This window comes from Elaeis guineensis, chromosome 14 (assembly GCF_000442705.2).
Source record: "Elaeis guineensis isolate ETL-2024a chromosome 14, EG11, whole genome shotgun sequence".
Classification (NCBI taxonomy): Eukaryota; Viridiplantae; Streptophyta; class Magnoliopsida; order Arecales; family Arecaceae; genus Elaeis; species Elaeis guineensis.
In genome coordinates this window covers 60,090,300-60,102,558 of record NC_026006.2, presented here as the reverse complement: position 1 = coordinate 60,102,558, position 12,259 = coordinate 60,090,300, and the positions used below count along the sequence as shown (strand labels likewise).

Sequence of the window (12,259 nt, the reverse complement as noted above, 5' to 3'; positions counted from 1 at the left end):
GAGACCCCGGATCGGGTGAATACATTACCCCTAACCCTATCTCGGCATACGGAGGATCAGATGTCGCATCCGAGCACACCTATCCAGACCTCGGGGGATAAATCCCCATTATTTGATTGACTGCATGTGGAACCTAGGATGCGAGAAATGGATGTCAAAGCCCATTCCAACTAGGCTACAACCGCAATGGTCGGATGTCAAAGCCCATTCCATCTGGACTACCACCCTCGATTTTTCAAGGGATGTCCAGGGGAATAGGAGGCGGTTTTTCAAGGATGTCCAGGGGAATAGGAGTCGGTGGTGTCTGCTCCTACTTCACCCGATCGTCCAAGGGAAGGGAATGGAAGGTGGAGGCTTCTTTTGGTTCGTTTGTATTTGGGCTCTAGCAACCAGTGAGGAGCAATTCCTCGTTTTTTATATTGATTGACGTAAAGAAGGACAACTCCATTTGTTTTGTTTTCTTTCTTACGTCAAATGCTCGCAGGAGGAGAAGGGAAAAGGAGGCTGCCGTAGTCTCTTTTTGAGAGAGAGAGAACGTGTATATATAAGGTTTTGATTAGAAGAGGTTTTAACGCAACTGGATTATGAAGAAAACCGACTCCCAGGATATCCAATATCCAATTTTGAAAAACAAAACGTTAAATAGTCAAACAGTTTTTGAAGATATCATATATCTAAACAAAAATTGCCTTTAAAGATAATTCTAAATTACCTAATTACTTATTTAGAAAATATAGCAGCATTATCCCACGTCTCTATGAACGTGACATAACTGATGCTTAACTTGGTTTTCCAAAACCAAGTCATTCTCTCTCACAGCCAAAGCTTGGGCCTGGATGCCCGAAGCCTTCCTCCCAGGCATGTAGGAAGCCCAAAATCCTTTCCAAAAAGAAAATTCTTTGTGCACCGCACGCCGTGCAGAAAATCGTATACAGTGTGCGGTGATTCGCTCCCGCACTAGGCCGGTAAAAAAAAATTATTTTCCCCCCGATCACTCCGGCCTGCGCACGAGCGAATCACCATGCATAGTGCACGATTTTCTACATTGTGCATGGTGCACAAACAATTGCTCTTCCAAAAAAGTCTTTGTATTTATTTAAGATATGGGCTTTCTCAAAACCCTTATCTTAACAATGAGCCCAAAATACCTTTTGGGCTTAATGTATAAGTTTTACTAAACCTACATTTAAATCCAAATTGGATTACAACTTAATCCAGTTTTTAGCCCGAAACTAATTCTGCCACTAATACACAGTGCTAGCTAGATAGTCAAAATTAATTCCGTGTGACCTATTTATTTAATTCATAATTAAATAACCACACGCCCTTTATATCTAAGGTCAATCCTCCAACAATTTTCAAACTTTGAGCGTGACTCCATAAGTTCGAACTTAAGCTGGTAGTGCAAGACTCTCGATGTGTACTAATCGAAGTTACAGACTAGCATCTATTTCCGACATCCGGATAGGTCAAATATATGCAAAGGCATCATTTAAGGAACTTGGGTGCATGGATATTATCCCTTTGACTTTTAGTGTTCCAGGATAACTCTAGAGGCATGGTGAACCGTCAAACTTCTAATTAGTTACCCCATGTTAGATTCCAATCCTTGTCATGACGCATCATGACAAGCCTTGTGACTCTTCACAAAGACTGCTTTGGTCAAAGACTTTTTAAATTGAAATAAGGGGAAACATCATTTTTTTAATATCTGAAGTGGTCAATCCCATCTTGACTCACACATTGACTTCACAAGTACTTGCCGGTGCCCAGCATCCTTTTGATTCTAAATTAGAAATTCTGATAGTCCAGCACCTAAGCACAGAGAGTTGCATGCCTGCAAGTCTTTATGGTGATCTTAGGTTGGAGGGACAAATGTACCAATGTATTCCAAAAGCTTATCCTTTGACAATAGGGTATATACCATAAGATGCTTATTGTGTTGAGTCATGTTCAGTGAGCATGTCTCCACATCTCGCTTGTATGTCATATCAATATCTCTATATTCTTTGGTCATGAGGATGACCAACCATTATGACATACAACAACCTATACTCAACAAAGTTAATGTCCTTATACCAACTTTATCATTTGGTTGTGAACAAGTTTTAAGAATAACTTGGATTAGTCCTCATTCACCTAATCCATTCAATGTTACTCTAAGGATTACATCATGATCTATAGAGTTTAAGAATGGTCCAATATGATGTAAATGCCAAATATCATTAAAGATAAATAAAATTCATTTGCAATGTACAATAGGTTTACATTAGATGACTAATTTCAGGATATAATTTCTAACACTTCTATCCTCCAAATCCAGCCAGCATTCAGACGCCTGGTGGGCTATTACCGAAAAAGGTAGTACAAATCAGCTATCATCGCTCTCAAAATGCAAGAGGATCTCCCATGCAACTCTGACGTCATGGCACCTATGCATGGGAATCGTAATGAAGCGCACTCGCTTGCCCATCTACTTGTCGAAAGCATGAGTGTGAACCCCTTGATTTCAACTAATACAGTCAGCCTGAAGGAGATCACTAACCCTCAAACATACAGCAACCTCAGGGCAAAGGAAGGTTAACCAGTGGTTCAATGGTAGGTCAGCCACCCATGGATCTTGTAGAAGGTCCACAGACCTACCATGTCTTATAGACCACCTCATTTGAGCAATCACATCAAGGGCTCGCTGACAAATCTCCTTCCAGAAGAAAGAAGTGTCTTGGTTGGCTCGAATCTCCTCATCCATAGGCCAAAGACTATATCAAGCTCTAATCATTGAACTCCACAGACTCTCCGGTTGGAGCGCTAGTCTGGCTGCGTGCCGAGCGATTAGCGCCTCCCGTCTAGTCACTAAGGACTGTATACCCAGTTTGCCATCTTTCAACGATTGGCAAAGCATATCCCAAGCAAGAAGGTGCATGCCTCGGCCTCTCGGATGTGAGCCCCACAAGAATCGATGAAATATTGTTCCAGCTTCAAGATGAAGGTCTTGGGTAGGATCGAGTTCGAAAGAAGATAAACCAGTATGGAAGTAAGGACTAACCTCATCAAAGTAACTCTACCCATCATAAAGAGCACTCTAGCTTGCCAGTCCTCCAGCTGCTCGTGGATCACCCGCTCCACCCCCATACATACTCGACCCTCCGCAACCTGCGACCGAAGATGAGAACTCTTAGATACTATAAGGGCTCACTGTGCTCCACAATATTGAGAATATCTCTGATCGTATGCCGCAACTAGCTCGGTGTCCTTGGACTGAAGTACACCACTGACTTGATGAGATTCATCTTCTGATTCGAGGTGTCACTGTACTTCTCCACAATCCTTCAGAAACTAGTGGCGTTGTGGATTGATGCCTGATCTACCAACAAACAATCGTCCGTAAAGAGTAAATGCGAGATCGGTTGGGCCCTCGAAGATGATTCGTAAGGGCCGAGTGCTAGCCGCTGGGAAGCCGCACGAAGAGCCATATTTAATTTTCTTTGGTTATGATATAAACAATATCAGTGCACCTACCAAAATTTGAAGTATATTTATTAATAAACAATATAAAATACTATTTAGGTTATAGAGGAATCAGGATCATTCATAACGTACGGCTATGCATTTATTCCTTCCCGTGGAGCAACATTTTAAAGCGCACAAAAGAAAATCAGAAGGATAGTATATTTATACATTGATGACTTGCGTGCAAACTTTTGAATATATGGCTTGAAACTACTGGCACATGCAAGAAGCCTTCAATATTCCAGCGGGTTAAACATGAAATCTTGGAAGAGATTCATGAATTCTTCATCAGCATTGGTAAGGCCATCCATCCTTTTGTAAAGAAGACGGGCATTCCGAGCAGTATTCAGGACTGCACGACTGCACACTTCCGGTGTTACTGCTCTTGATTGGTAGAGTTCCCATTCCAGTTCCTGACAGGCCAACTCAATCAAATCGCCGACAGCTACGATGGCTTCCTCTTGGGTGCAATCTGGGTGGTCCCTCATGTAGCAGCCAACCCCCGTGGCCAACTTTCCCTCCTTGAGCTCCCTTGAAAAGGAGGCAAGATCATTGGAAAGCCGGAATACGACACAAACGAGGTACATGAAGCGTGAGTCGGGACCAAGATGGCCCAGCATCTCATCTGTGATCTTCTCTCCCAGCAAGAATGCAGATGTCCATGTTAGTAGTTTTGCTGAAATAGAGACAGTGGCGCATTTCATATATTCCTCATAGGTCGGAATATGCTCGCTATGCATCCATTCTGCTTCCTTTAAAAAGCTAGTTGCAAACTCCACCCACTGAAATGAATGCATGCATACGATAAATAGTATAAGCCTAAAGTAATGCTTATGAGAGAGCTTAAAGGTCAGGATACTAATTATTTCAGATATATAATGTAAGAAATATTCTAATCAAATATTTGTAAAAAAAAAAAAACTCTCATGATTGAAATATGGAAGTCCAAATATAGGATATGTGCAAGCGCCGAGATATATCTTATTTCACTGCTAGACTTGTGTTTGTGGGCTCACACTGTTTGACCACTAGGAAGTACTGCAATTTATGGACAGATATGACTTTATGTAACAAAGACTTTTATGGAGGACTGCTTTTTTCTTTAAAGAGCAGAATAGACGAGAAGTGATTAATGAAACCAACCCCAACTAGTTTGGATTAAGGTTCATTAGAGTTGAAATGCAGTAGAAAAAAAAATGATATCTTGTGTCAGTTCAGATCCTCCCTCTACTTCATTATTGAACTCGATCAAGCCATCCATATACTATGTGATGCTCTTAGTTGGGATGATACTACTTGGGATGGTGTGACGTACGATACCTTCTCCATCATGTTTGCTGCATCATACATGAACGATGATAATAGAGAGAGCAAAGCTTCCAGTACTAATTTAATTTGTTTTTACAGGAAAAAGATGTGTGTCAAGGTTAGACGGGGAAAATTCTAATAGGCCCAAGCTGAGGACTTGTAATAGGGTCCAGACTACGCAATCTAATTAAAAATGTTGTCTTCAGACTATTAACCCATTTGCATCTCCAACTTGGCATACTTACCAGTAGTTTAGTACCCCTCCAATGCTGTCGCCGGTGGAGACTTGTGAAAAGCTATTGCTGCTATATTTTGGGACTTTGATTAAATTATTTTTCCAAAGATTTTATACAATTCTTACAGTGTGGGGTTTTGGTTGTTGCCGTCATTTTGTGTTTTTGTGCATCCTATCTGGCCAAGCAGTTTAAATCCAAATGGTTTCGAATGCATTTTTCTGAACATTATGTTGATTGATAATCTAGTGTCATTATACTGATGCTTTGTGATTAGAGGTTATGGTTAGGCTAGGGTTTCAACTCTGCTAATAAGTCATATGAATAATATTGATATTGTGTAAATGTCATTAGGTGTAAATGTCTAATGTTTGGGTTATTGGCCTCCTATAGAACTTAGCTTTTAGTGTCTAAATTGACTAATTGAGAAACTTCATAACTACCAAATGCTTGAACAAGGGAAGGACGTTGCGGCCCTGAACTTTGTTGGCTTCTGCTGCGATCTCTAGACAGGCATCATCAATGCTTTTGAATAGTAGTTTTTGTTGAGGAAGATCATCAATAAAAGATGAGTCCCACCTGGCACGGAAAAGAAAGAATTATAGAAAAGATTATCAGGGCAGAACAAATATTCTAAAGCGCGGTATAGCCTCATTATGATTGCATCCTTCTTTCAGTTAGAGGAGGTTCCCTGTTCAAACTTGTTGGGAGGTGTTACTCTAGGTGCTAGAAATGGGTAAATCAACTTCGATCAGTCCATGGTATTGATCATATTTTTCCAAAAAATGAAAGAGGAAAGATACTAAGCAAAAGTCTCCACGCTGATGGTAGCCAAACTTGTGTCAAGGATAGAACTAGACTAGGCTGCAAGGTAAGCAGCACCAGAGAACAATTCGACAAGGAGGAACATCTGATAATTTAGTATGGATTTAAAAATGCTATGAGAATAATTATGCTGGAGGTAGAAATAAAGTGGTGCATGTTCATTCACTATTTTAAAGAAAAACATATAGAAATCTGTGGAGCTACTAGTCATGAATAAAAATGTAACAATGGAAGATTATCAGTAGTAATTTAAAGTTAAAACGGGGACAGACTTCTGAAGTTTGAATAGTGGCAAAGTAGGCAATTTGCATGAGATAGCTGTCAACATGAAAATTTCTCGATGCATTGAACAACTTCTCTGGGAGCAACAATGTGTGAGCGACATTCTCCCAATTATAATTGGAAAAGAAAACAATCCAAAGACTAGTTTTTTTTTTAACATGAAACACTCAGCAAGGTATAGCTGGTTGTAGGCCTCCTCCAGATCAAAAAGGTTTTAGGTTTAAATCTTGAGTTGGTGTTTCCAATCATTTCGTCAACATGTTGGTTGCAACCCCAACTCTGTGCGTGTGTACATGTGTGTGTGTGTGAGAGAGAGAGAGAGAGAGGTTCAGGGATTGGTTGGCACAGGTTAAACATAATCAAATATCCTTACCTTCTGAAAGCCTCATAGAAGCGCTGAAGTTCTTGAAGGTCACAGCTTTTGTCATCAAAGAAATCATCAAGAATGGTGGTGAGGACTACACCCTTGGCGTAGGCCAGGCGAAAAGATGACAATTGAGGTTCATAGATAGTTGGTGCTACCATAAAGTAAGCTTGTACAAGTGTTTTACGAGCACGTTTCACTTCATCAAACCCACAACGTTGCCACCATCTGAAAAAAAATAGAGAAGAATATTGAAATATCCAAGGCAAAGAGCTACAAGACAAAGATAAAAATAAGTAATGATTTTGTATGGATAAAATGACTAGGTCATGATTTTCATCATTATCTTCGATTTACTTGAATCAAAGACTTGGTCTGAAATGAGAACCCATTTGCAAATCGAAGAGGGATGCAACCACGTGAATACGAACCAACGTGCTTAGATCATGGGCAGTTATGATAGCTTGGTTCATATTGGTAACTTCTTAATTTATTTTATATATTTTCCTTTCCGATGAAAAGATTTTAGAAGTTGGTCATAAGGCTGGACCATTGTTATCTGATTCATTTGTATGCTTTGTTTTGTTTGATTTATTAGTATCCTTGTCATAATTTGGGATCATTAGTTGCAAATTATATCTTTCTTGATAAATTTGGTTTCCCAAGAATAGGATGCAATAGTGTTATTGCATAAACCAATAAAATTATGTAGCAAAATTTATCATGATTTGCAAGATATTGTGTCGTTACTCTCATTGATCTCCCCAATATCCTTGCATTAGGTTTGTTTCATTCAACACCGATCACTGGGTCCATTCCTATCAATACTTTTCTAATATTGCTAAATGCCATTCGAGTTCACACGATTCACTTTAATAGATCCAAAGACTTTGTATTTGGTAAAAATAAAGAGTAACTTTAATTACATTAGAGATCTTATTTTGACTGTCCATGCAACAAGACTTGCATCTGTGCATAGGCATAGGACACAAATGATGCTGTGAAATTAAAAGAATATGTCATATATGTACTTTATCTGACAATTTTGCTGGTCTTGGTAGAATGTTGCTAGAAAGTCACAAATACACGCACAAATAATATGTATGTATGTGTGTATTGTTAATTTTCTCCTTTCTTATGATGTATGTTTTTCTCTTAATTTTCTCCTCTCTTTTTTCCGGAGAGTTGAGAATGGTGGCAGGAATGTCACTTCACCTGTCAAGATCAAACCTGGATTCTTTTCCCGACCATGACATGGGCAATAGTGGTCATTTTTTTATTCGCGCTCACTGACCTATTGAATCTTATCCAAAATAATGGATTTTGGTGAGTTTTTTTTTTTTTTTTTCTAAAAATGATGGAAGTTGGAGGGGATGACCCGAGGCATCTACCTCTTCGGGGCGTAACCATCGGGCCCCAACCTCCATTAGAAAATGTTGAATTCGAAGCTAAATTTGGGTGAATAGACGGTCTCCTTCCCACCATATGGGCGAATTCAACGGATGAGTACGTTATCTCAATATCATCGAGGGCTAACGGATCAGATGTCATTTTCAGACATTGTATCCGGATCATCAAGATACGCTCCATTCGATAGTCATTCACATTCTGATATTTAATCACAGTTCGATATCCGCCATGATTCGAATCCAAACCGAACAGATTAGATATAAGTTAGTTGAGATCAATTAGAATATAAATAGACCATGTGTGAATTAGTTGAGACAAATTCTATTATAAATGGGCCGGATATATACTTAGCCTCCTAACCTGACTAGTTGACACAAGTAGGAAACCAATCTTTAAAATCTACCTTTCAATTGCCAAATTTGGGAGCAGCATAGGAGAGGAACAAGTACGGATGCAAGGAAATGCATGCGATAAATATATTTTTAGTAACGAAGCATTTATCATGAATTGAGAAAAAATTAAGAATAGATGGATTATTCTAGACAGAAGATCTCATCTGTTATGGCTAAGAGTTGATGGCTCGATATATGAGGTATTGTCCACTCTAGTCTATAGGTCTCATGATTTTACCCTTCAAAAGGCACCTCTGTAGGATGGATAGTTTCTTCCTATATAAATCAGTGTCCTTTGACTCACAACCAATGTGGGACTAATGATGTCTTCTCTTCTATACCACAATATAGTCTCCAATCAAGATAGTACTTGTATACGGACGGGAGGTATCCTTATTTTTACCACAAACTGGTGTACAGGTGGAAGGAGCCCCATAGTTGTATAGATAGTCCCATATTCAGCATGCCATTATTGTAGTCAAGGGCTCATGACTCAGTATATAAGGTATTATTTGCTCTGGTTCATGGGCCTTACAGTTTTGCCCTTCCTTTAGCACCATTCTGTTGCATCAAGGCTCCAAAAGGTGCTGATGTGGCTGAGAATGATGGATGGTTCTAGCATGGGGACATTGACTAAGATATACAAAAATAAGTCCATACTCATCGAAGGGTATCCGACGGAAGATCATCCTATGCTTAAGTCAGTCGGAGCTCGAGCACAATCGGAAAGAGGAAGAATGTGAGTGGTGTAACTTACCTTAATATAGTGTACCTCAAGGGTCTCCCTCTTACCTCTTTTATGTGGAGTTGCCACTTATCATGTCTGAAGCTAATAGGCCCTTAGACCGGCCACGAACTGCTAGACCATTGGGATAGGGAATCTGTGTGTCGGAGATTGTTAGTCATGAATGGTGGCTATGCTCTGACATTCTATTAGGAGATTCATGACGGTGGTCCATGTGGCTGAACAGGTCAGTGGCCTGAGATCGACTTATAGCCGAAGTGTTGGCCTAAATATGCTCTTATCGGCATTGGCTATGAGAAGTTATCCTATGTGGCCAGTAGGGTCTTGACCATGTGGTCGGTGAGCACTCAAGTTGAGGGATCGGATGGGAGCTGACGGGATCATTTCCTCCTAGCTTTCTGTAGTAGTCTTGGTGAGTCGTTATCGATGACGGTGTGTTGATGTCCTCGACAGATGGTCGAGGATGGTGCCTAGAATGAAAGTCCGATGAAGTTGTATGCTCCGTTATCTAGACATTTGAGTAATGCCCGATATTTGGAGTCTACCTCGATACCTCAACCAAACTGAAGGGTCCTTCTAAATATGAGATCCGAGGATGGTAACTGAGGTGGTATAACCCTATAACACCATCTAGTATAATTCGTTCTCAAGTCTCTAAAAGTAGTAGTAGCTATATCAAATACCATGCTATATTAGTAGATTAGATGATTAAAAAATTGCATAATTAATAGTTCAAAGAATAACTAAAATATAATAAAAGGAGAGTGGAGAGTGCAGCATGTTTATGATTTATCATTTTTTCCACTGAAATTTTTTTCTCACTTTCTTTGTTAGGATGCCCCATTCTACATACCTTATTTTTTAGTTTATTTTATTTATTTATTAATATATATAATTAAGCAATGTGCCAATTGAGGATGATAGGCTCATTGCCGGTCTTAATTGTGAGAATTGAGGTGTCAATAGATGGATCCAAATATGATTAGCAAGCTATTATTTTTTTTTTAAACATGATCTAAATCTTAATTAGCCAGCAACCTTTAAAACAAAACTTATCATACTGACCTCTCAAATTCCGCTAGCTCTTGTTGATATAGCTTTTGCAACTTTTGCAAGTCCAACTCTGCAAGTTTTAAATATTTTCTTGTACTCTCATTTCCTGGCCATAATTGTCTTATGATGCTTCTTGACTCCAGTCTAGGCAGGAGGCATTGACGGGGTAATTCCAGCGCAAAATTTACCTTCGCAAATCAAATTAAAGCATATTAGATACAGCTAAATGACTTGAAATGCTGGCATTTCATCTCATAATACACTTGAAAATAAGTGTCATGGAAATCGTACAACTATTTGTCATGTGCTTTGAATATGATGTATATATTTATGTGGGGTACAAATGGTGCTGTTAGCAGTACCTAAATGTGGACTGGTTCATTATGCAGTTGCCATTTCACTTTTCCCCAAACATTATAAAATTTTACTTATTTTAATAAAAAGGGAAAAAAAGGCTAAGGTCGTGGAAGGTGATATTCATAGTAAAAGATTATATATTTTTATATGAGATTTCCAGAAGTTTGTTCCCAAAAAGGACCATTAATTTCAATCATAGTTAAATTAATTTGACTAAATAGGAATGTATGTGAATGTATGGGCAAACATTGTATGTCTGTAGGGTTTATGTGCAAGTTTAAAAGCATTGAAGGATTGGTATGGAAACTACGAAGATTTGGTTGATTAATAGAAAAAATATAGATAATTTAAGGTTGTATATTCTAGATAATTGGAAGTTTCCTAACTTAATCTCATCTAGCCAACTTTGCACTACAATTTCAAGTAATTAGTCTACATGCACCTATATGCAATGGATATATAGTTTAGGGACTGCATATAAATTTTAAGAATTAAGGTATTATTTATACATAAATCAAAAAAATATAAAGACTAAATGCAAAAAATTCTTTTCCAACTTAAGTCTCATTGAGTCATGTTTAGGGGAATAAAGATCAGATGATAGTCTTGTCCATGGCATAGCACAAGCATGCAAATCGGATTGCAAATCCTAATATTCATACTATAATATAAGCTTCATGAGTTTATTTCCCTTCTTTTTTGGAAAGGAGAAAAAAATAATAATACTATTGCTATCCAGTAAGAATGTAGGTCAAATAGTTTCAAGGTACCATTCTGCAACCATTCATAACTAAGAGTACCCTCCATTAGAGCTATTCAAATCTCGAGTAGCCCATCCAGCCCACTCAAGTCCAAATCATTTCAAACAAGTATGAACTTAGTTTTTAAGCTCAGGGCTGAGTCAATTATAAAATTTGAGCCCACCCATTAAACAAACTTAGCTCGAATTTACATCAACTAGGCCTATACCCAAATATATATATATATATATATATATATATATATTACAAAATATAAAATATGATACGAAATTATCTTTTTACCCTCATCCTCCTCTCTAATTCTCCCTGGTCAACCACGACCCCCATCACCTTCTCTACTTCTCTCCACCTCCTCCACCCGCCACTTCCCTCTCCTCTACCTCCCCTTCTCCCCCCACCTCCCTCTCATCTTCCTCCTCCTCCTTCCCTGATCCCACCACATCTCCCCTTCAACCTCCAACCCCCCGCACCGCAGTTCCTCCTCCTCCAACCTTGAGTCCCCAATCCTTTGCCAACTCCTCCCCCCTCTCCTCACCTCCTTCTTATCTCTTTCTCCTCCTCCAACCCCATGATCCCCAAAACAAAAACACACACACAAAGGCAGGCTGTCCAAAATCCGAAAGGAAGTGGGCTCGGGTCTTCAAAGTAAGGCCACAAGTTGGGCCGGCCCAGATATGAGCTTGACCAAATGACATGGTATGTTGGACTGAGCCCGGCCCGAACCCAGTCTGCCCATCCGTCGAGCAAATCTACTCTCCATGCGGAGGGGAGAAGGCATGTCTGTACTCCTAAAATATTCTGGTAATTTCCTAAACCAAATTCAACCTTGGCAACAGTTTTTTTTCCCCCTTTTTTTAAATAAAAGAATCTTCCTCCCCTGCTTTGAGGACAATGGATAGTTGGATTGTCCAGCCAAACACCGAACGTTCTGTGGCATGAGCGATCATCAATTTTTGTATAAACTATATTTCAGTGACAACTTGTGGGCTCTTACCTCAATCCTAAGATTGTTGGTCTGC

At 39.2% G+C, this 12,259-nt stretch overlaps 1 protein-coding gene across 1 annotated transcript in view; it reads right to left on the bottom strand.

The window, feature by feature from the left end:
• Positions 1 to 3,676: 3,676 nt before the first annotated feature.
• LOC105057539 (bifunctional levopimaradiene synthase, chloroplastic) overlaps positions 3,677 to 12,259 on the bottom strand; it is a 19,248-nt gene continuing 10,665 nt past the window's right edge. The window contains exons 6-8 of the mRNA XM_073248871.1: positions 6,532 to 6,750; positions 5,495 to 5,630; positions 3,677 to 4,292 (exon numbers count right to left, since the gene is read on the bottom strand). Coding sequence (XP_073104972.1) covers positions 3,744 to 4,292; positions 5,495 to 5,630; positions 6,532 to 6,750 — 904 coding nt within the window. The 3' untranslated portion in view covers positions 3,677 to 3,743. The remainder of the gene's footprint in view (positions 4,293 to 5,494; positions 5,631 to 6,531; positions 6,751 to 12,259) is intronic.